General features: G+C 38.4%; 1 protein-coding gene across 1 annotated transcript in view; it reads left to right on the forward strand.

The window, feature by feature from the left end:
* Positions 1–1,907: 1,907 nt before the first annotated feature.
* Positions 1,908–24,510, forward strand: part of LOC109053841 (xylosyltransferase 1-like) — a 57,792-nt gene continuing 35,189 nt past the window's right edge. Inside the window, exon 1 of the mRNA XM_042720415.1 lies at positions 1,908–2,265. Within this exon, the coding sequence (XP_042576349.1) occupies positions 1,999–2,265 (267 nt within the window). The 5' untranslated portion in view covers positions 1,908–1,998. The remainder of the gene's footprint in view (positions 2,266–24,510) is intronic.

Consider the following 24,510-nt stretch of genomic DNA (forward strand, 5'->3'; position numbering starts at 1 on the left):
CAGCAGTGCTCGCTTAGCTCTAAGCAGAATCACATTCTCACGTATCTCTCTCTTTATTTTTCTGTCTCCTGAACTTCTAGAGGAATGGAAGAGGGACACAGAGGGTATCCCCATGGAAACCGTGTCTCCCCATCGTGCGAGTCGCTATGCGGGATGAAAGATGGTCTCAGTCTTGATTAAAAACTGTAGGCGATGCTTCACCTGGGTCCATTGTATTGGGAAGTCATCTTGATGGCTCCCCGGGGTTATTGCTCTTCTTCTAAATTTGACAGGTTAACACTATCAATTAGCAGCCACTGATCGGTGAACAATAACAAAGGCTGGCTGAAAGATGATGTAGCTGTTCACCTTCACCCCCGAGACTGTACTCCCCTCATACAGCTGCGCACACAACAATCTGAAGTGATTCACCAAAAAGAGGAACCTTGTTTTGAAACTTGCTGGTGTTTCACATGGACATTGACAGTATTTTGTGGTTTTGGTATTTTTTTTAGTTTTATGTTGATTTGCAGGTCTTACAAAGATTTATTCTTGAGCAAGTAAGTTTTTTCTGGTCCCTTCAGAAAACTTTACATGGGTCATTCCACTAAATTGGTTCTTTTGGTGTCCCTCCCTAACATATGTATGTGTAAAAATAGACTTTTAATGAATATCTGATCCCAGAAAAATATCTGATATAATGAATATCTGATGTCGGTTTTTATAAGCATTTTTTTTCATAACATATCTACAAAAATCCAGAAAAAAAAAAAGAAAAAAACATTTTATGTGATTTAATATGGCTTTTCCCACTCATATGTATTTCTTTCTCCTTGCTGTATTAGCAATGACACTTTTTATTTGAAACAAAAATCAAAATGAAAGCTGTAATTTTTTATTTAGTCTCTATATAGTTCTATAAATAAGTTTTAGTGGACATATTTTAATAAAAACATCAAATTTACAAAGATTTAATATGTCAACACTGTTATCATCATAACTTCTCTTTAAATTAATACCAATAAAAATGTCGATTAAAAAGACTCATGTTTTATCACTTTATCATATATTTTCTTAGGTTTGTCTATAGAGGAAGGAAAGTTATCATTGTTGAAATCAGTGAACCACTGGAAACTAGATATTTGTAGAAATATTAATGTTAATTTGTATTTCTTTTTTTAATGCTCCATATATACAACCTTATTTGGTGGCAGGTATTACAAACATAAAATAATACTTGAACAGGAAAGAAAAAAAAAGTATTGTGCATAGGGTCTTATTATAGCCTGTTATTATGTGGTTGATTGATCTGGGTGAGAAGAAAAAATGCAATAATAATAAAAACAAAAAAAATTAAATGATATATATATTTTGCAGGCAGGTCTCTTGAAGCATCTTGGAAATACTGGATTTAGTCCGTCTCAGTTTTAATCTTTTCTCGTGTAACCACTGGATGATAAGATCTCTGTGTGGAGCAGTTTCTTGGAGCTGATATTTCCCACGGAACATACAGCAAAAGATAAATTCTCTTTCTACAACTGACTTTAATAATTTTTTTAGTTGCTGTATGTAATACTATTTTTCTGGTTATTTTATATAAATCTTTTGACTTGTGTAGTATCATGACCTTGCCTGGAGCGCCCGACTGGTAATGAACTGTAAATTAGCAAACATTGTTCTCCTCACCCAGTTGCTTTTTTAAACCCACGGCTATCCCTCGACATATATCAAAATGTCCACATGAACTAACACAACAATTAAGGCATTGTTTGCCAGATAAAATGTTTACTAAAGAAGTGGAAAGGCGCCCATTTCGTGGATGACCCCCGTGTAGTTTACCCGTGTCACCACGAGGGGGCGCAGACCATACCTCATCCTCTCTCTCTCTCTCTCTCTCTCTCTCTCTCTCTCTCTCTCTCTCTCTCTCTCTCTCTCTCTCTCCACGCTTGCCTCGCGACGCTGAGCCACAAAGCGGACCGTCGGCGCACGGCAGAGGCACCTCGCCGCTTCAGGGTGAAGATGTACGGCGGTCTGTGCGCCCGTAAACTGGCTCGCCGTTCGCGGTCAGCGTTAATCGCCGCGCTGACGGTGCTGCTGGTCCAAACGCTCATCGTGTGGAACTTCAGCAGTCTGGACACCGGAGAAGAGCGAAAAGACAACGGCAGAGAGAAGAGGGACCGGATCGGCATCAACAAAGCCTACAGCGAGTACCAGAAGAGCGGCGTCCAGACGAGACATCAGCAGCCGCCGCTGGAGAGAGCGTCTAATCGACACAAACAGCAACCGGTAAGGCGGAATTTCCCCGTTCACCGCGCTCCATTCATTCCTCGCGCTCCGCCGTCATAACGGGCCCGTCCTCCGTCGGAAATGATGCCTGATCCCCAGACCCAGCATTTAGGGGTGTTCCTGCGTTCACAAACGCAGTCTGGGTGTTTTGTTTGCGATGTGATGAGATGAGATGTAGCTCTTGATGTCATGACTGTATTCCGCGGATGAGACTGTGTTAGTCGCGCGCGGCGCGTAAGATGCAGTTTTGTTGGATACTTGTGTATCTCGTGTGACGGATCGCTGTCTGTTAGAAGGATCTCTTCATGACCTTTATGAAGAGTGAATGGATCTATGATCCGGTTTCGTCGCTATGGGTATCGTGTAAAAGCGTCTGTTTTCTTATTAAATACTCGGTATTTCTTCTTATCGAGCAATTTTGTAATAAAACGTATACAGATGTCTTGTTAGGTAAATTAAAATGCGTTTTATTTGATAACATATAATAACTAATTGAAGTCAAAATATAGACTGAAAAATCCTGAATGAAACGTCCACTATTCAACATGTCTTAAAAAGTATTTTATTTTATTTATCTATTTATTTTTACTTCGATTGCAATATTGCTTAACCCCTTAGGTTTATGAATTATAAATTATTCCATCTCAGTTGATTTAATTTTTCCATACATTTGACTTTATTAGGTAACATGAGTGAGAGTAGGGTCAGATCAGTTAAAAATATCTCTTTATAGTTAAGTTTTCTCTTTTTAGGGAGCCGCAGCTTCTAAAACTCAACTATTTGGTCAAAAAGCAAATGTTTTTGCAATGACAGTTGTTAAAACCACTTGAGAACAAAACTGCATGGATGGATGGATCGCTATGGTTCACTATACCTAGACTGCATTTTTTGGGGTATTGATGTTTATGTTATTCAAAATTTATGATGCGCATATCTAGGAATGCCTTCTAGATAGACATCTCTCTCACAGCCAGAGTGCATAAAACATTAAAGTGTTTCTAATTAATTCACACAGAATACCTTAAACGGCCCACCTCGGCGAAAGCGCTACACTCTCTCATCAGTCTGCCTCGTTTTTTACGATTAATTGATACTAATTATCATGTATCATCTCATTAACATAATTCTCTCAAACATAGGTTTGCCTAATCTAATTAGAAATCTCTCTGTCATCAATAGCTGTGTGTTTGAACAGCTTTCTCCTCACTGAAGACAAAATCATCCTAATTGTGTTCATGTATATCTGGATAATGTAAAAGCATGCAGGCTGGAACAGATTTTCACTGCAGGCTAATACTAACATCACCATTTGGCTTCCATGTGGTACGGTTCTTTTTAATTGCAGAGGTGTTCATTTAGCTTTCTAATCCAGGTGTAATGCAAACTACAGCGAGCCTGGAGCGACGTTCCGTCTCATTTAGTCTCTGGCTTATGTCCCCACAGACTTGTTGCTCTATCTGTGTCTAATGTGATAATTCTGTTCTTCTGTGGTCGTATTTAAGCCCGCAGTCTAAAGTGCACGTTATGATCCCTCCAGCACTAATCGACAGCTGATATTTGCAGCAGGACTTGCTTCTCAGACAGCTTTGCCTTCGAGTTTTCGCAGTTTGGCAGAAGTGTTAATGTCCAGTAGAAGTGTGCATTTCAGCAGAGTGGCGTGATGACATCCTGCCTCGGCAGTGTGAAGTGTGTCTGTCTTTCGGTGTCGTCTGCTCCGAAATGCTCCCTGTAGAGCCATCAGCTTGCTTGAAGCCGGCTCTGCTGCAGGATGCGCCCTGTGCCACTCGATGTGTTCGAATGTAGCTGGTTGCAATAATAATAGAGTGTGGCTTGGGTGACCCCAGCGCCGGTCACCTTTTTCTTGTACACTCTCTGCTCTTCCATATTTGTTCTGCTCTCGGATTTGTTTGTTGGCCTCGATGGGCTGTTTATTCTGGCAAACAGGATTGGCAGAGGATTAAAGTGGGCACCTGATTGTTTCAGCTGTTTATCTCGATCCTCGTCCTGAGACGGTGAGGTGGAAAGGCTGGAGCGAGAGTTAGAAACATGAGAGTGTTTCAGAAGATGCATCTGAACCCCCTGAAGTCTCTCAAACCTGCTGAGTCCCACAGACAGGAAATAGATGCCTGTCCGTTTGAGTTTGCCTGAAATGAATCTTCATCCTAAAGGCATGTCGCTATTGGAATTGCTGGTGGCTAATTTGTTGTTTCAATTCATTTGTGACCCTGGACCACAAAACCATCAGTCATACGGGTATATTTGCAGCAATAGCCAACAATACATTGTATGGGTCAAAATTATCGATTTTTCTTTTATGCCAAAAATCATTATGATGTTAGGTAAAGATCATGTTCCATGAAGATATTTTGTAAATTTCCTACTGTAAATATATCAAAACTTAATTTTTGGTTAGTAATATGCATTAAGTACTTAACTTGGACAACTTTAAAGGCGTCTTTCTCAATATTTAGATTTTTGCACCCTCAGATTCCAGATTTTTAAATAGTTGTATCTCTGCCAAAATTTGCTCTATCCTAACACACCATACATCAATGCTTAGTTATTCAGCTTTCAAATAATGTATAAATCTACCCTTATGACTTGTTTTGTGGTCTGGGGTCACATTTTTCTGTTCTGGCTTTGTCTAGTGTGTTTGTGTCTGTCTAAAAAGCATTGTGAGTCTTTGTTTGGCTGTTGTGCTGCACTCTACCTGGCCTGTGTTGATTCAAAGAGAGCAAAATAGATGGAGGTGTGACTATTCTCTTTTTGTACTGCACTTTGTGTAACTGCCGACTGCTCTTTAATACCATAGTCACAACTCTGCCGGCTCAAATTGTCTGCACTTCAGCCTTTTTGATTAAAGAGAAGTGAGACACAGATGACCTCTCACCTCTCGTGGGCCACTGCGCTGCCTTCTTAAACATGGCATTAACCCAAGCCCACGTGAAATCTGTGCCCAGCGGAAACACTGCAGGAAAATAGAGTCTTCTGTTTCTCGCATGTTCGTGTTTTGACTCATTTGTCTTGATTAACATATTTGATGAAATCGGTGCAGAAGAGTCAGCAGATTTCGGTTGGTCCACACCATTGGTGTATTATTTGGTTATTCAGTGCTGGATTTCTTGTTTGGTTTCTTGTGCTTATTCTTCCTAAAACTGAAACTGGAAGTTCCATTGCCTGTGAAAATGGGGATGTTGGCTGGACGATAGGGAAGTGTATTAAACTTCAGAAAAATGTGGGAATTTCTGTAAATGGTAAAAATGGCTCATTTTCATCATCAGTCTATTTTAGTTGCAACTTTTTGGGGAATAAGTACTTTTGTACCACCTAAGCAAAGAATTTCCAAGCCCAGAAGTAAAATCAGCCATTAAAGCCTGAACTGAAATTAAATTAAAAATGAATGTGCAAAATGTAATATTTTCAAAATCAACTAGTTGGTGGCTTGGTATTTGACTAATTGGTCTTGATGAGAACCTGTATAATTAGGTTGCATTTGCATAAGCATGAACCCGATAAAATATTGTTGTTTTATAAACAAACTTGTTTCTAAAATAACAAATGTACATATATACATTTTTGTAAATTCTATATAAATATATTATATAATTCAGTTTTATATATAATTCATAAGAAAATTATATGTAATTTATTATTATTACACACACATACTTATCTCACTTAGGCTCACAGACTAGTTGACCAATCGGTCTTGAGGAAATCCTGTCCTGAGGTTTCTGTGGGCCAAAAAGAGAAATATACGTATACACACACACACACACACACACATACATATATATATAGTATAAATATATTATATAATGCAGTAAGAAAAATATTATTAAAAATGTATAAGAAATTGTTATTACTATATATATATATTTATATATTAATTGTAAATTTTATTTGTATTCCTTGAGTTTTATAACTTTTTTTTCTCTCTTTCTCTTTCTGTGCTAAAAGAAACACAAATTTGGCACCCTCACTAATTGAAAGATTTCTGTGGGCAGATGTAGGGTTGGGTAAAACATGCCAGTGAAGGGCTGTGATGTTGGCGATTAAGTTAATTCCACATGTGCTTGCCGTGTTTTGGGGCCTGTGTTAATGCAGCAATAAATGGCACTTCCTTCATTTGCTTTAACATGCTCTCATTAGCCAGATGCCGCTGCGCACCAGGTGAACTGCATGTTCTGATTCTCCTCAGGTCAGCCGTTCCCACATGCTCAAACACCGCTCAGGTCCTGTCGCCGCAGGACGTTCCTGATGCGAGGGGAGTGGGGTTTGATGGTGATCAATCACATATCGTGCTCAGCATGTGTGCTGAATGTGAATGTGCTCGTTATCTGCCGACCGGTCGCCACCTGAATTAGCGGTGGCCTCCCAGTGGGAGGGGCTCTGGGGACCGACAGTGACATAAGTGTCCACATAAACACACGCACACACCTGTGGGGCTCTTTCTGTAGCATGTGGAGTGATCTTTCCTAGAAGAGCTCCAGAGAGTACACCCTTTGATGACTAGACAGACAAAGCTTAGGAATAATGAAGCATAGTCCTCACTTACATCCTTATCACAAAGCCAAGTTTGTAGGCATACTGTATATCAGGGTTTTTATTTACTTATTATAATTTTTTTTAATTCCCAATGACACAATGTCCAGTTAAAGGAACAGAAAAAAGGCAAATCCAATTTTTGTTTTATTCAAGTAAATTCCCTGCTGAGTTGTTTTAATTAAAATGGTAAAAATAAATAACAGCATTTATGGATAATTCCAAATGTTGTCCATCATTTTAACAGGGAAAAAAGGAAAGAAACGAATCAAGCAACTTTAATAAAATAGCAAAAATAACATGGTATAAAGCACATGTTGTACAAAGTAATGATGTAGCATAATTACTTTTGTTATCAGTAACGCAATAATAAAGCAATTTTGTGCATTAATAAATAGAACCATCCCATTGCACCAGACTGATGCTGATCAGTCATATTTTGTTAATAATGTGATGTTTTGTGACCTAATTTGACATAAATTAATGCAGAGGCCCCCTTTATTCAAGACAATATTCAGATGCCCCCATCTGCATTTTTCCACTGGTACTTCTCCTCTAGTGATGACAGAGTTGTTTGTTTTCAAACATTTTGATTCACAGAAACTAGGGAAGTAATGATTCATAGAGTGTCATAGATTAAAATAAACTGTGAATCTTTAAATTCATAATTAAAGTACATATATTTCAAGAACTGTATTTTCCTCAAATGTTGTTGAGTGGACTATTTTAAAATCTGTTTACAAGTTACACAGTTAACATGTTGTTTTTTTTGCATTTAGATAATTTAGATTATTTTAATATAACATTTAAATTTCTTCAAGTGTTCTTGCGGCCCTTGGAAGTTTGCAGAGGCCCCCTAGTGGGCCCCGGCCTCTGCTTGAGAACCACTGAATGACACACCTTATGCATGAACTAGCTGCTTTTTGAGTTTTTGACAGTTGTTGGGTAACCTGTTTTTTGGCATTACATTGCAGTTTTTAATTATTGAAATGATACATTTAATACTGGCCATAACAAGATGATATCAAATGTAAATGCAAAAATTAGTATAACATGACAGATCAAAAATAGTCCATGACTGAAATTTTACAACTCAGTCAGAATAGTAGATAATGATTGTTTGTTATACACAGTCCATTATGTTACCACACAAAATAAACACCAAGATTTTTCCCCTTTTGTCTGGCCAGCTGTGCCATTCCCAGTCACGCAACTAATTGTCTTAGCAGAAATTCTGGATACATTGTCTTTCTCTCAGTCTTTTCCTGTTATAGAGTTGTTCCATCCTCTCCTCGCTGTGGAGTGCTGACTCGCACTCCGTCAGTATGCCTGAGTGCTTAAAGGCCATCTCTCTGTCTCTGTTGCCTCTCTCTCCTCATCTCCTTCTCTCTCTCTCTCTCTCTCCTCATCTCCTTCTCTCTCTCTCTCTCTCTCTCTCTCAACATTTGATCCAGGCTGGTCGTTGTTTTGCTTGATCATCAGAAGTTGCCCCAGGGCGCTCATTTGCCCCAGCTTCAGTTGGACAGCTGCCCTGTTAGCATTTCCTCCTCTCCATTAGCTCTTAAACAGGGAGGGAAGTATATCTTAGACCTTGTAAAGACTGATGATGGCGAATCGGGAAAGTTGAGCCAGGTTGTTTTTGCATGGCTTTCGAAGGCTAGAGGCGAATGTTTTTTCCATAAGGCTACCTTCATTCCAGAAGAGCAGAAAATACCAAACAGAGCACTTTCATCTCTCTCTGACTGTTACGTAATGAACCGAGCCAACACCTATTGATTTGTTTCTCTGTGTTAAGCTGATGGTTATCAGAAACAATTCCATGATGTGCTCTCTTAATGAGCGGGCTCGGTCCCGTTGCCTCGCCAATGACTTCATCTAGTAGAAAGAAAACAAGCGCTTGGGCCGATTTTATAGTTTAGACTGAGCACCGTGATAAAGACTTTCTTTTCCTGGTGCTGCCACCGTCATGAAAATGCTTTCAAGAGGCTGAATGTCTATTGTTTTAGGGTAGAATATTTTGCTAGCAGTGTTTTATGTCCTTTGTAAATGTTCATAAAAAGTGAGCTAATTGTTATGTAAGCTTGACAGCACAATAGTGGCCTGTCACAGATATTGGGAAATAGGGCTATCAAAATGACTAAAAAAAACTTAATTCGAATTTTCTACTTAAATATTTTCAAAATTCGAATTATACTCAAATTTAAAAGGCATAATTTCAGTTAGGGGGGAAAAAGTTTTTGTCTTCTCTCCTGAGGCCACAAGAGGGTGCATTGTGCAAAATATTATGCACAATTCTTCAAAGCGTAATAAAATAACAAGAATATCGTTGGGGAAAAAAATGCATAATGTTTAAAATAATATTTATAAACCATATATAATTATTAAAGTTGCTTAAACAAATAGAAAAAAAAAAAAAAACGGCACTGTGCATGTATGTATAGTTTACTACAAAGGACCGAAAACCATTTACAAAATTAGGCATGTTTTACTTTCTTTCATTTTTATTTACAAAATTAGGCTACTTTCTTCATTTAAAAACTCCATAAAGTCTTGAGACGTGGGTTCAGCTGGATAGCCTTACAAAACCATTAAAATGCAATGACACTTACATCATCGTCGCATTTCGTGCGCCAATGATAGGCTGCCTGACGGCTGATGCAGACCTAAACATTTTTGCATTTATTTTTTAAAAAACATTTTTTATTTTATTCGCCGAATATTTGCCCTAATATTTCCTTATTGAAAAAACAGCAAATTGGTGCACTGTAATGCTACCATTAACATAACTGTGGTCAGTTGCTATTCATGCTTGGCTAAGTAAGCCACTACAGGCCTTTAATTCCATCTGGCATCCCTGGCATCTATTTGTTATCACTCATTGTGTAGCAATGGAAGGCCATGCACACTATGCAGATACAAAATCGACTGATACAAATAGATTGATTTTTTTTTTTTTTTAATTTTTTTTTAAATAGATTGTTTTTTTAATCAATATGTAGTATAGGCTGAGAAGAACCGATATGGTACTGATATATTACGTATCCCTATAATACATACAGCTTAACTGGTTAAATATACTACTATACAAACACATCAGTAAATGCATTAATGCTGTATGTGTGAAGTTGATGATTGAAGAAGACGGCGGTTGATGTTGCAGGGGTTGTGTATTCATGTGAATGCGTTCAGTGTGAGCGGTGGAAAGCATTGGTCAGGGTGTGTGAGTGTGGAGGTGTGTCAGTGTGACTGTGTAGCTGTGTGTTAGTCACATGAATGAGGCTTGTGTTACAGCTACGGCCGAAGGAAAATAAACTTATAAACTCGTTCGACTGCTTTACAACCTCCATCCAGACAGGTAGTGCTCACTCCGCTTCTCTCTCTCTCTCTCTCTCTCTCTCTCTCTCTCTCTCTCTCTCTCTCTCTCTCTCTCTCTCTGTATTCCTGACTGTCTCTTTGTCTATGTGCTTTATTAGTATGACAAATCATTGCACATGCATTTGCAGCTGAGTGGCATATAGGGAAAATATTGCAAAAACAAATATACCAATATATTCAGTTATGATTAATCAACATTTAATTATGGGTGTTCTTAATTCATCTTATTTTACTCATTTATTATAATCTAGCTTTTGTTATTTTCACTGCTTACATTTAGCTCTTTGAATTGCATCGAATTGATTGAAAGGTTCTGTATGAATAAAGTTTGTTTGATTTACTTATTTAAAACTTCCCCCAATTTATACAACTCACTTAAAGTTAATTTAATAACACTCTTTAATGTAATATTTAAAATCTCAAAATGAATATCCATTTTTCATTATGTCCATTATAGTGCCATGATGACTAAATTAACTTTTTGATTAATTTTAGTCCTTAGTTTTTTATGGTTGAGCTATTTATTAAAGCAGAATATTATTGAATTATTAATAATATTGGCCATTTATCAGCATAACATGAAGGTAATTATTGCCTTTTCTGTCATTTATTTATTTTTAGCTATATAAAGGTTTGTTGTGGAGATTGAATTTAAGTTTGTCATGATCATGTTTAAGAATTTTGCCTATTTTTTAAGAAGGAATTTAGATTTTTAATGTGCAAATATCAATCTGAGTTTTATCAATGTGATTAAAAAGGTAATATTCAGTGGAATTACTCTCTGTCTCTCTTTCTGTTTCCCATCTCCTTTAGTCTGTCTCTATTTTCCCCACACCCCCTCAGTAACACTCCCACACGTCCTTCTATATTCACACACATGGTATCCAAAGCTATGCCCCACACACACACACACACACACACACACACACACTCAACTAGAGAAGATCAGCTTTAGCCAAACAGGTTGAAGGGTCTCTGAAGTTTGTTATGTCTGTCCGTCTCTGTCTCTCTTCCTGTCTCCTCTCTGAATAGGTCTCTCGGTCTGTTTCTGTCCGCCGTGTATATTGTGTCCTCTGCATTCCTGCACTGAACATGGGCCAAACCGGCTCGTCCGTGTATGCATCCCCAGCGAGCAGCCACCATAATCCACCCAGCATCAGATAATCACGCTACTCTACAACAGCCTCATTACACACGGCCTAATATCAGCCACAGATTTTAGCAGATGCAATAACAAATACTTCAAATCCATAATCCCAAGAGTAGACAAAAATCCCATTGGTAAGCATCTTAAACTAGTTTTTGTGTTTGTTTGTTTTTGTCTATGTGCAGATAGCAAGAGGCATCCTGGGAATAAGGCCTGGTGTTGTTTTATGCTCGAGTGTGATATTCAGAGAATTTAAATCACTCCATGAATTTTCAAGGCCTCGTTTGCGGTCGTCTTCCGCTTTGAGAGACCTCTCATATCTCATTTTTGTTTTGTAAACTCCTTCGACGCCAAAGCTAATGATCCTCTTATCGTTTCTGTATCCGATGGAGAATCATTTGTGGATGTCTGTGAATGTCGGCGATGAATTTAACGTGGTAAACGAGGAGAATATTATCTTGTTATATTATAATCACAAATTGCTTTGTCTGCAAGCCAACGGGCGCTCCCAAATTGCCACCTTTTTCGAGCCACAAATGCCATTTCAACCATTCCATTATACAATATGCATCCCGCAACGGAGACCTAATTAAAGTGTGCTTGAAGGGCATAATTCTAGGCAATGCCTGCTGGGGCTTGTGAATCATGTCGGCTGCATGTGACCAAGACGCAGAGTCTTTCACAGCTCCGATCATGTGACTCTTCCGCTCTCTTTTTTAGCGGCAAGCGAGCGAATGCGAGTATATTACACGCTGGTGTGAATTCCCACCGAGCCTCTGAATGTCCTTTAGTCTGCAGGCTAGGTTATGCTAATAAACCCCCTCTGCCACCCATGGTTAGATTCCCCCAGCAGAACAGAGGGTCCCGTTCGCACTCTTTTAGACGAACCCCCTGTGAATCCCTCTAAACAGCTGGTCTGTGTGTTTGCACAAACAGTGGGTGCAAATGCAAAGGTTGCGATTGATTTCTGACAGGGATCTGGAGACCCCCGAGCCCACTGTTGGAGATACAGTCACAGGCCAGCCAGAGAAGTGTCTCGAGCTTCCAGGCTCAGTCTGTAGCTGTGATTAAGTGCAGGCTTCATGTTCAAGGAGAAAACGGCAATTTATGTGTATTTTTTCCTTTTAAAAAAAAAATCTCTTAATCCAGCGTCTACTCAAATCCCTGGCGTAATCCTCAGCAATCCCAGAGGGTTTGAGAATACTTTGTGTGTTGCTAGTGTGTCTTTATTAACTCTTTGTCTGTCCAGACCACTGATACGAGAGCTTCTTATGCGAGTGGTATGATCTCTGGCTCAGACAGCACATCCACAGTCCACTCGCAGTTTGTTTGCAGATCGCCTGATGCATATTTCATGCAAACCTAGAAAGCAACTTTCTCAGTCTGGCAAGCTATAACCTGACTGCAGTTTGTGATGCACAGTATATGCATAATATAGCATGTTGGTTATCATCTGAACTGAAAGTTTTTGGTCCATATTGGATATTTAATTGAGCTGATTTGTATATATAAATTTCATGTTAAGTATACTACAAATACATTGACATATTCATGTACTTAATAAAAATACTAAACTGGTATATCTAAAGTCTGCTACATTGAAACAACTAATTTTATACTTAATGCACTTAAATTGTGTGAAAGTAGTGCTGAAGTCCAACTAAAGATATACTGAAGTATATTTGATTGTGCTAAAGTGGAACTTTAAATCTTGAAATCAATAATGTTGAAACAACTAATTTTATATCTTAAGATTTACATTTAAATTTATGCATTGTAGCAGTAGTACTTTTTATCCAAAGGTTTTAATTACAGTGTATATCAGTAAGTATCAATTTTTTTTATCTATCATGTGTTAAAACTATATTTCGAATGAAACCTTGCGCTTAAAATATATTATTGCTTACCACTTGAGAATAATTGGGCACTGTAAGTTTTTTTTTTTTTTCAATAATCACATTAAAACACATTTTGGGCTTAAATTAATCAAATGTGGATTGTAAACACATTTACTCTGAATAAGGTTTAATTATGTTAATGTTATGTTATCAGTTAAGTCTCGAGTGTTATATCAGTAAAATATGTTAGAACTATGTTTGTTATGAAATGAATGCATGTAAAATAATTATTTCTATTTACTAGGGAAAATTGGGCTCACAGGAAGAATTTTTTAATTATATTCAAATATTCAGCAAGTATACAATAAACTGTGATCAAAAGTCAAACTTTAAACTAATTGTTAACAAATTTCCGAATGAATTTCCATTTTTTCATGCTGTAAATTACAATGTTGTGATGCCTGAATTCACTTCAATTAAAGTGACTGATTTAAATTTTTAGAGATTTATTTTAAATTAATTTAGACAAAGCAGCATAGCATATTTATTTAGGCAACTGATCCTTTCTAAGTGGGTGGTTCTTAGCGAGAATTGAACCAGACCTTTTGTGATTTAGTCAAAGGTCCGGCTGTGAGTAGTATAACATGTGGTTGGTAGCTCGCCTCTCGGGAGACAGTCTTTTGATTTGAGTGTGATTCGGTGGACAGGTGAATCATCTGATTATGAATCAGACTCCCACAAGGTCTGTGCTTCTTCACTTTAAGCTGTGGAGAAAGAATCTCTTAATGTCAAGTGTCTGGTGTACAGGGACAGACCAGTCACTGAAGCACAGCTCTCAGTTCGACTTTTTCACTTTGGGGTGCCCTTTTAGAAACTCCAGAGAAGAGAAATGGGGTATCCATTTAAGGCCAAATTCACAACCTGAAAAGGTTGAATAGCTGAATGAAAAGAATACTAATGAAGAGAGGGAATTGGCTTATTCTGACTTTGCTTGTGCCCTCCTCTTCTCCATAGTTAAGAGCGGATGGATGGGGCCACTGAACTGAGAGGTGTCATTTTATGGTCAATTACAATTTTAAGCTAGATTTTTAGTTTTGTTCACCCAGTAGTCTAGTAGACTGCTGAGCAAAGAGTCTAAATTGAGATCTGGCTCCAGTCTCTCATCAGTGAAAGTCTATAGGACCTTTTTTTTTTTTTTACAACTTTTATCATCCATTAAGTAAAAATCATTTGTTTAACTGCTTTGAACATTTATTATTTCAGTACATTTTCATTTACATTTATTTTGCGAGCACTTTTATCCAGCTTGTTATTTATGTGCTATCATAGAATGTATTAGTATTTTGATTTAGCTTTTATTTTTTGTATTTTTTCATGTTTTAATTTGACATATATTACAATATGTCTTTCTGCTTTATTTGTTTTTCAGTTATAGTTATAGTTTTACTTTAAGTTTTGTTTTGTAAGTTGTTCATTTGATATAGTTTGTTACTTGTTATTTTTAATTTTCATTTCAATCTTTTTGTTAATTGTTGTAGTTAACAATAACAACATTGCTTGTATGACATTATCCTTGGGAATCGAACCCAAGACCTTGACGTCATTAGTGTTATGCCATACTGTTTAACCTACAAGAAACTTCAAGGTAATAAAATATGTTAGCTTGGAGAATATGCTGTAGTTTTGTCCATTGTGTGGTGGAGATTTCGTGCAGTATAAGTGCTTCATGCCGCCCAGGCCTAAGCACCACCAAGAAAATCATGCACATGCTGATCCACATGTACACTTATGCCTTTGAGTGAGTGCAAGAGCCTCCCAGATGATCTTGAGCTTGCTGAAAAGATCCAATTGAGACACACCACTGAGTAATGGTGACTGAAAGCCTGCCAAAGCACTGGCTCTAAGAGTCGAGCTTTGCTTCTGTAATCCACCCTTGAGCCAATAGGAGGGGGCAAATAAATGACCGTAATTATCCTGAGAGCTGTTATTTGCATATCTTTGCGTCCTTTTTTTCTGACATTAGTTTTCAGTCACTTTGCCATTTAAGTTTCTATTTAGGTTGATTTAGTGTAAGTGTTGGTTACAGCCTCCGTGACATTAAGGCAGTGCTGCTCATAAAAGACGTCGCCGAGTGTGTAAGTCTTGCTGCTTATCTACCTCACACCGCTGTTATTGCTCTTCAACACCAAGGCGACGTGGAAGGATTGTGCCAGCCTGCCCCTGTGCCCGCAGTCCGCTGCCTGACTGTGTCAGAACGGCCTGTGAAATATTTTAGGGCAGTTTATGGAGGTATTAAAACACTTCCCCTCCAAACCAGCATAGTTAGTGTAATTAAAGTCTATGGCTTCCTCAAAGTTCCCTAATCATTCTTTTCCCCCTGGTGAGCTTTCTCTTACTCTCTTACATTCTAATTCTGTCTCTGTCTGTATCGCTCATCCTTTTTCTCTCTCTCACTCTGTAATGGGAAGGATTTAGTCGTCTGATGAATAGCACTGCACTGGCTAACTGATCCCATAGGGTCTGAAGGGATGCTGATTCTGGCCAAGAGAAAAGGCCACAGCCCTAGAGATCATCTGATGATGGCGGTCACACGCTCCTCCAGCTGCACCACTTCAAGACTCTACTGCTGAGAGAGGGAGGCTACTTCTCTTTTACAGGTCCTCTGTTCTGCCCTTTGGGCTTCACTGTCGTCAAGTAGCATCAAAACCCTCGTTGCACACTTTATAACTCTTTGCTAAAAGCAATTACTTCTGTGGAATTTAAAGTATTTTATCTCGCAATGCTGGGGTTTTTAGGCATTTTAATGCATGTTCATATGATTATCCCATGCAAGTGAGGTTGTAACATTATATTTTTCAAATATCACTTTTTTTTCTAGAAATATATAAAATAGTGTTATACAGATTTTCAATCGCATTTGTCTTTTCATTTTCTCTCAGATTTGCAAAATACATTTTAATGGTAAGAAATGAAAATGTAAATCTGTTTTTAATTTTGTAAATAATTATAGGAATTGAGTTTGTTTTTTATTTGTGAGCAGTTATTTTTATTGCAGTTTTTTTTTTAAATAGCATTTTTCTAAATAAACAAGGATGTGATTACAAAGTCCTGTTTCTGCCATTTTTCTGTAATCTCATTTCCCCAGTAGAAATGACCTGATAATACTTAACCATTAACATATTTTTTATAAGCCATCCAGTCATACCATTGTTCTGCAATGGCGCCTGTCCACCTTGCTACTTTTTAGTACTTTGTTCTTAGTAACAAATCCCTCATGCCAGCAGGAAAGTGCATTGTGGGATTGCATCTGTAGTCGCACTGTCAGACTCATCCATAAACCCCAGTGTTCTTTTTTCCTTTTCTTCCACAAGCACAGTGATGTACAATACAACCACATTCAGCACATAGCCCTGACCACAGCCACATACTGTAAAGGAAATCAATACTTCATAACAGCTCCCAGGCAGGCAGGGAATCCTGCATCTGTGTCTACAACTTGTAGGGAGAGACAGAGAGACAGAGAAGTTCAGGTGTAACAGGATCAATGGTAGGAACCATCACACACACACACACACACACACACAACGATAACTCTCCTGATATGATGCTGACGTGATGCTGGCCTATGTTAGGTGGGAAGTAGACTGGCAGCATGTGGAAGATCTGTCAGAAGAGCTCAGAAAAAAGCCTGATATGAGGGCCAAAGGGTTAGGCTCAGCCCCAATCTGAGAATTCATTTTCTGCTCGAATTCTTCACAGTCATTCGTCACCTCTGCATTCAGATATCTCTCTCTCTATCTCTCTCTCTCTCTCTCTCTCTCGCTCTCTCTCGCTCTCTCTCTCTCTCTCTCTCTCTCTCTCTCTCTCTCTGTGAGAACTAACTGTGGCTTTTTTTCCCTCCTCGTACCCTGGCAGTCCCTCTGACTGTGTCATGTGAAGAGTTGTTCTAATCTCTTCTTCCAAATTTTGTGAGGCCTTTCCCTCCTTTTATGTGATTCTTTTCAAGTTTTAATAGGCACATGGGCGCACTGAGTCTTTGAAGTGGGGTTCTCCACTCCATGTCCCATCATTGTTTCAAATTAAGGGCTTAAAGATAGTGCAGTTCCCTACATCTCAGCATTTTTGCACAGCCTTCTCTTTTTTTTTCTTTTTTTTTTTTTACTGCAGTCAAATTGAAGAGCCCTGTGTAAACAGTTCTTAGGATAAAAGTGTCTGAAGAATCCAATGGTGGGACTACAGATGGACACATATTAATATTCTGACGATAATTATTTTCATGTTTTAGCCATTAATTGATGAATGGAGATAAAAAATCATGAAATCCCTTGTTTTTTATGCTAATTGAAGTTGCAACAATATTCGTAATGGTAATTCTTAATCAAGCTGGTAGACCAATAAAGTCTTGTTAGTTAAGATGTCAGGTAGGGATGCTAGAATGCAAAACAACATTTGCAAATGCATGTAACTGTTCGTGGTCTCAGGCCAGAGGTGTTAGAGATCAGGATTAGTTGTGCTTGGTTGAATGTTGGGAAGATGGATGCGCGTGGGCAAGTGGTGGGCAGGTTCATATAGGAGCCTCCAGCTACCTTCTACATTTATACAGCTCTGGCTGGCCAGAACAGACATGTAAAGAGTGGGGAAGTCAGAACAAACAGTTCTTGGGAACCAAATTGGGCTATTTTGTTCAAACTGAGTGTATAAATTACAGGGTATTGGTCTGGTACTGGTCAGTTACATTATAAAGTTTGTGTTTGTAAAAGTTGCCTTGTGTCCACTTCAAATGTATGACACCGATTGGATAAGAACTAAAAATACACTACCATTCGAAGGTATTGTTTTTAAGGATGCATTCAATTAATCAAACATAGCAGTAACAACATATATAATGTTACAAAAGAACTCTACTTTTTGTTGGTCTTTACATTTATCAAAGAATGAACCACTGATGTCACATGGACTATGAGGGTCAGAAAGCTCTCGAATTTCATCAAAGATTTTTGTTTTCGGGAGATGAACTTAGGTCTTACGTGTTTGAAACAACATTAGGGTGAGTAATTAATGACAGAGTTTACATGTTTGGCTGAACTATCCCTTTAAGCAGTACAACTGTTGTGAATATAGATAGTAATTATAAATGTTTCTAGAGCAGCAAATCAGCATATTAGAATGATTTCTGAAGGATCATGTGACATTGAAGACTGAAGTAATGTCTGCTAAGAATTCAGCTTTGCATCACAGGAATAAATTGCATTTAAAAATATATTAAAATAGAAAAAAGTCATTTTAAACTGTAATAATTTTTCTGTATTACTGTGTATTTAATCAAATAAATGCTGCCTTGGTCAGCATACAAGGCTCTTGAACCTTTTTTTAACTGGGTAGATCACTTATTCTTACTTCCAAGCAGATCCTGCCAAGAGGTAGTTGGCTTCTTGAGGGGTTACTGAGAATTAAACTGCTGAGACCTGAAAGAGACAAATTAAGCAAATGCCAGACTGAGCTTGGATTACATGCAGAACTGGGACGTCAGATGTGGATAATATTGTTATTTGGTTTCCAATCTGAGGGCACATTAATGCATGGACAACAGCCATGGGTTAATATCAGAATTGGATATCGGCTGATGGAATTGTGCCGTGGTGGATAGATGTAAATGAGATCTGTTAAGGGAGATGAAGTAGAGAGGTGATTGGTATTTATTCAGGGCGTGTTTGCAGATTTATTAAACTCTGAGGTAAAGAAGACTAACGAAAAATGAAAAGGAAAAAATGGCTTTGTTCAGACTAAACAACAGACCTCAGAAATCTCAGTCGGACTGAACAGTGTGTGGATATTCAAACAGCTTCTTTTGTTTTGCAGTTGCAGCAGAGTGAACAGCAAAAGTACTGAGTCATGAACAGAAGGGGAGTGTTTTGAGCGTCTGCTGGCATTGAATGCAGTTGCAGTGGTCTGCTGCCCGTGAAAGGGCACCCCGATGCTGAACAGGACTGTTGCATCACTATTCTGGCCATTGATTTTCTCCTATTGACATCCGCTCTGCGTCACACTCAGATAAATGATGTAGCGCGCATGCTGCCAATATTTGTCTAAATTGGTTCCCTCCTCGCACATCTAGTCTATAATTGTCATTAAATATTTTTAGATATAGGCCTACAGTGACTTGTTGTGGAGCAGCAGAGAAATTTGGATGTACCTTCTGTTCTCTTTTTCATGACTCCCAACAGCTTCTGATTATAATATGGCTTTCAGTTTGCTTCTTTTTTTACTGTTTGTTTGCTTGTTTTGTATCAACGCACCGTTTTATAAAGTAGCTCTTAATGGGGGATAATTAGGAAATGGTTTGTTTGTATGATTTGTATAGAAACATACTTTATGTAATCAACACAATGACTGCCAGTGTTGTGTGATTAGATTTTACAAGGTACTATAGTTCCCCACATGCTGGTTTTCTCCAGATTAGTAACTATTAAAGTAAAAGACCGGACTGGTGTTATCAGCTGCCATATATTTTATTCCTTTGCTAACTATGTAATTAATGCAGTTTGATCGTTGTATTCAGACAAAAGCGCCCTTTCATTGTGGTTCAAGCATGCTAATGTGTTTCCAAAAAATCAAATCGAGACCTGCTGAGTTGTGCTGTTGGCCAGAGACTTTGAAATGTGGATGGCAGTGATGGAATGGTATGCAAATTAATGCTCTGGTGCTTCTCAGGTATTCTGTTACAGATGGTGTATTGATACTCTATATGCGACTGGGCCATACTGGCAGCCATCCGTCAAGTCCCATGTGTGTATAACCTGATCGAGCCAAACTGCACACCTGCAAAGTTTAGGGGTGTTAGCATGGCACGGGGATGTGTTGTAAAAGCAAAGTAGGAGTACACTGATCCGAGACGGGCTCTGTCACTCAACTTCTGGGAGTCTGTTTGATGTTCTTATTCCTCCACATGGGCCACAGACTACCGCCTGGACGTTTGAGTTCTCTGTTGGTTGATGCCACCCAAATACCAGGCCTGGAAAACCGCCTTTTGCGCTGACCTTGCTGCTGTCATTATGTCCAAATCTGGGTTGTTCCATGCATATACCTTACTATTAGCAATCAGCGAAGAGATTAGCCCAAAATACACCCCGTTCCAGTGTGCCGCTGGTGGTGCGTGTGGCTGAGAGAACTGAAGGAACCGAGCCAGGGTGGGGCTGTTTTTCGGTCCTGGTTCGTGGAAGGGTATTTCTGAGCATGGTGGGTTTCAGGATATTTACACAAGTGGAATGAACGAGCAATCGTTCTTCCTACACAGACCTGCTTTTTACACGTACGCCCTGCGGTCCCGTCGCCCACACAAAGCTGTAGTTCTCCCACGCTGCCTGACTGAAAGGGGCGCTTATGTAAAGGCATTGGGGCCCGAGTCCCAGACCACTTCGTATGCGAAGATGCCACATGTCAAGCAATCTGTCTCACAAGCAGCACCTTGAGCATTCATTAAGAAATCCTTAGCCGAGAGTGGTCGCATCCATTGTGTATTCTCTCTAATTGCTGCGCTCTCATTTGTATGCCTCTTTAAACACTCTGCCTACAAGGCTTTGCCCCCCTCATTAACGATGGTTTCCTGTCGACGGAAAGGTGGTTGTTTGTTTGTTTTGATGTAACTGGTTTAACTAAAGAAGATGCGAGGAGCATGATGTTTTCTCTGATACAGATAAGAGGCCGGATTCATGAAAATCTTCTTCAGAAAGAAGTAAAGACATTTCTTTAAAGAAATATTTGAGACAACCCAAAAATAATTAATTAAACATCTTGCCTTTAGGTTGGAGGTTATCCCAACCTTAAGAGATTTTTAAAACATTCATTTCAGGAATTCAAAATCTTCTTAAGTTTTGTCTTTAAAACAATCTTAGGAAAAAGGAAAAGAATATTCATAAGGAATGTTTTTGGCAATAAAAAAAAAATGTTACATTTAGTAATTTAGCAGATGCTTTTATCCAAAGCGACTTACGAGGACAGTGGAAGCAATCAAAATCAACAAAAGAGCAACGATACGCAAGTGCTATGACAAGTTTCACTTAGCTTAACTATTATTAAGTTAGAAAATTAGAAGAAAATATGAATTAAGAGAAATGTTATTCTTAAGAATGTTTCGTCAATTTTCACCTTTGAAAAGTAAAATTATCAAGACAAGCTTGGTAAAAATGTTGACTTCACAAAGACTTGACTGAAACTTTGGAAAAAAGTTTATAGGCTAGATAGTTAAATAGATCTCTTTATGTCCCCCTTTAAATTTTATCTCCCTTATGTCGTTCCAAACCAGTATGACTTACTTTCTTTCAGAAGATATTTTGAAATGTTTTTTTTTTTTTATCTTTTGTCCAAATAGTGGAAAAAGTTAATTAAGTTCTTCAAAAATATTTTCTTTTGTGTTCTGCAGAAGAAAGAAAAGCATGCAGGTTTGCGATGGCATGATTTTTGAGTGAAACATTTCCTTTAAATAAATCAACTTTTTACAACCAGAGTTGAAGGACATTTTATTTCTTAGAAAGCATTGTTTGTGTTGAATTTCTTTGAATTACAGTTCAGTAAACCTCTTCCTGTCATTCCAATTCAACTTCCTGTGAGATATGTCCAATTCTATTCAAATTCCAACTCATGAACTGAAAGGGAGCCATTTCTTCAGTTGTGAATTTTGCCCAGCCCTGCTACAGAAGAACAGAATGTGTAAGACTGATGAGATGTGGGGCTGGCAACTGGAAACCTTCTTAAACGGTGTGACTCTGTATCCCTCAGACTTAGGAAAGCATTTTCTGAGACAGTGCCAGAAATCCCTACCATAATGGAGTACTGTTGACCACTTGATACAAAAGCCGAGGCCTTAAACCTTAAAGCAGCGGGCTAAGCCTGGCTTAATGTTTGCTCATTTGCACTGGTGAGAGCTGTGGGCCTTGCGCTTCAGAGAGAAGAGGATGATGCCAATCTGGCCTCGTGCCAACAGGTGCTCAGAGAGTTTGGGGCTGTGTTCAATAGGAAAAACGCCACAAAGCGCCTCAAGCTGAGGCTTATGGGGAATCTCAGCGTTCTTCACAGAGAATCCAAAACTGATGATTCTGAGCTTAGTCTACCAGCTGTGAAAGGCAGCTTAGTGCACAAATCAGATAGACCAGATAGAGGTTCAATTGTACATCTTTATGCTTGGGCACTGTTGTTAATGCCCAAACAGTTAGAGCTCATGCCCTTGTTTAGTTATTTTAATCTGTTAATGGTGAAGTTTGTAATAATGTGTCACAGCTAAAAGCAGATTACTTACAGAAAACTTTTAAATTGAATAAATGTCTAGTTTTTTATATTTTTATTTTTTTGTTATTTAAAATTTTATATTTTTTTTTTAAGTTTTTTATGTGGATTTGTATCATAATAAATCCTAAAATAAGGTTAATATTTGTCAGTTAGTGGAGTTAATAAAGCAAGCAAGCATAGCAAGGAAGTAGGTCAGGCTGCGTTTTGGTGACACTTCAGTATAGTAAGGTAGATGTGTGCTACAAATGATCAGTCATGTTGTGGCAGGCCATGATCAAGGACTGATGAACGCCTCTATCTTTACATGCTGGAAAAGAAAGCTGTACGTGCTTTCAAGTTCAGAGGCTTCATAAACATTGAAGTTGTCGTGCAGAGGAGTTGTGGTTTGAAGTCCCGTGATCATGTTTTGTAGCTAGTTATCATAGACTGTTTGAACTATTTACGTTCCCCATCCATCACGAGTGTTTGTCAGAAGTCTAAATGGGTTTATCTGCGTTTTTTTTTTTTTTTTTTGGTGTGCATAGTGGAAAGTAACTAAGTGACTTTAAATTACAGACCATTTAGAGAGTGGAAATACGATGGAAGCTGAGCTACTGTGAATGTTTGATTGTGCACGATTTTCCAAATAGCAACGTTTTGTCCTCAAGCTTTAATCCATCAGCAATAACCTGCTCTCCCTTTGAAATGCCGGTAATTGGATAATGTTAACCGATGAGCAAAGATAGAGATGGACACTATTTTAGCAAACTGTCATTTGGTCTGGCTTCATTCGGTTATGTAATGGGCACTTTTCATAATTCAGACAATTGCGATGAATTGTTCTACTTCAAATATTTCCACACGGAACATCCTGTTTCACTCTGAAATGTTAGTTTATGGAAGTAAATGTGTTTCAGAAACACTTGCAGGCTAAAAAACCTACATGTTTGCAAGTCTTAATTGACCATCAACAACAGAAGAAGAAACTCTCTTCCTCTTGTGCTGATTTTTGTTTTTGTTTCTCTTAATATTCCTTCTCCTCTTGTCTTTTCGTTATATTTTCTCCTCTTATAAACCTTTTCTTTCTGTCTCGTCTGCTTCCTCTGAGACAAACTATCTTCTCTATAATGTAATGTCCTTGTTCTGGCTTTGCTGTGGTCTCTCTGACTCATGTTGGCCGTGTAGAAGGTGTTGTAGCTCTGTCAGTCCGCTGAGTGTCTCATGCAGACCTGCTCTTCTCTGCTTGGGGGGCTGAGCTGGGCTTATTTGTCATCTCTAGTGGAAGCGCTTTTCACTGTTTTTCCCAGTAGCCCACTCAGAGCTGTGAGCAAGAATGGCTACAGGACCAGCTCCTTCATTAGACTGAATCACACAGGACAAGAGCATTGCTTAGAGCAAAACCATGTAAGAGAGAGAGAAAAAGCTGAGTGATGTCTCTAGATATGCGAATACTCTACAGCTAGGTTATGTTTTCTTAAGTGTGGTTGCATGCATGCTTGTTGGACTGCATTTCTGGCTTGACAAACAATAAACGACTTCCTCTGTGGTTTCTGCTGTTCAAAAGAAAGGCCAGGTTTTGTGTCAAGTTCTTTCTTTCTGTCTGTCCTTGGCGTCTGCCTCATTGTTAGGGACAATTGTTCTGTTTGGAGAGGTGATGAAAGCCCAGAGGCAATTTTCACTCAATCTACCTAATATCCGAATCTATTTTAATTCAGTTCGGTTTAGCTTGGACTCCACCTCCAGCAAGAAAGCACAAGGTGATGGCAGAAGATATAAACAACTTAAGAATATTTGGAGGATAGCATTGGCCAGCATCTAGTTCTTGGCTTCGCTTGGCCAATAGCATACTACTTTTTATTATTTCGGTGGTAAATAGCTTGAATACTGTGCACAATTTGCAGGTTTTATCAATGCATAAAGTTGGGCAAAAGAATGAATGTGAAGCCACAGGAAGCTGAACTGCAGTTTGAAGTACAATTTAAGGAATTCATCGAATTACATGAAAAATTCCATTTATAGATTCATCAGGAAATTTAGAAAAAGAAGCATGTTTTCAATCTGATCCATACATTTCTTACA

The sequence above is a fragment of the Cyprinus carpio genome, chromosome B3, assembly GCF_018340385.1.
Source record: "Cyprinus carpio isolate SPL01 chromosome B3, ASM1834038v1, whole genome shotgun sequence".
NCBI classification, from domain to species: domain Eukaryota; kingdom Metazoa; phylum Chordata; class Actinopteri; order Cypriniformes; family Cyprinidae; genus Cyprinus; species Cyprinus carpio.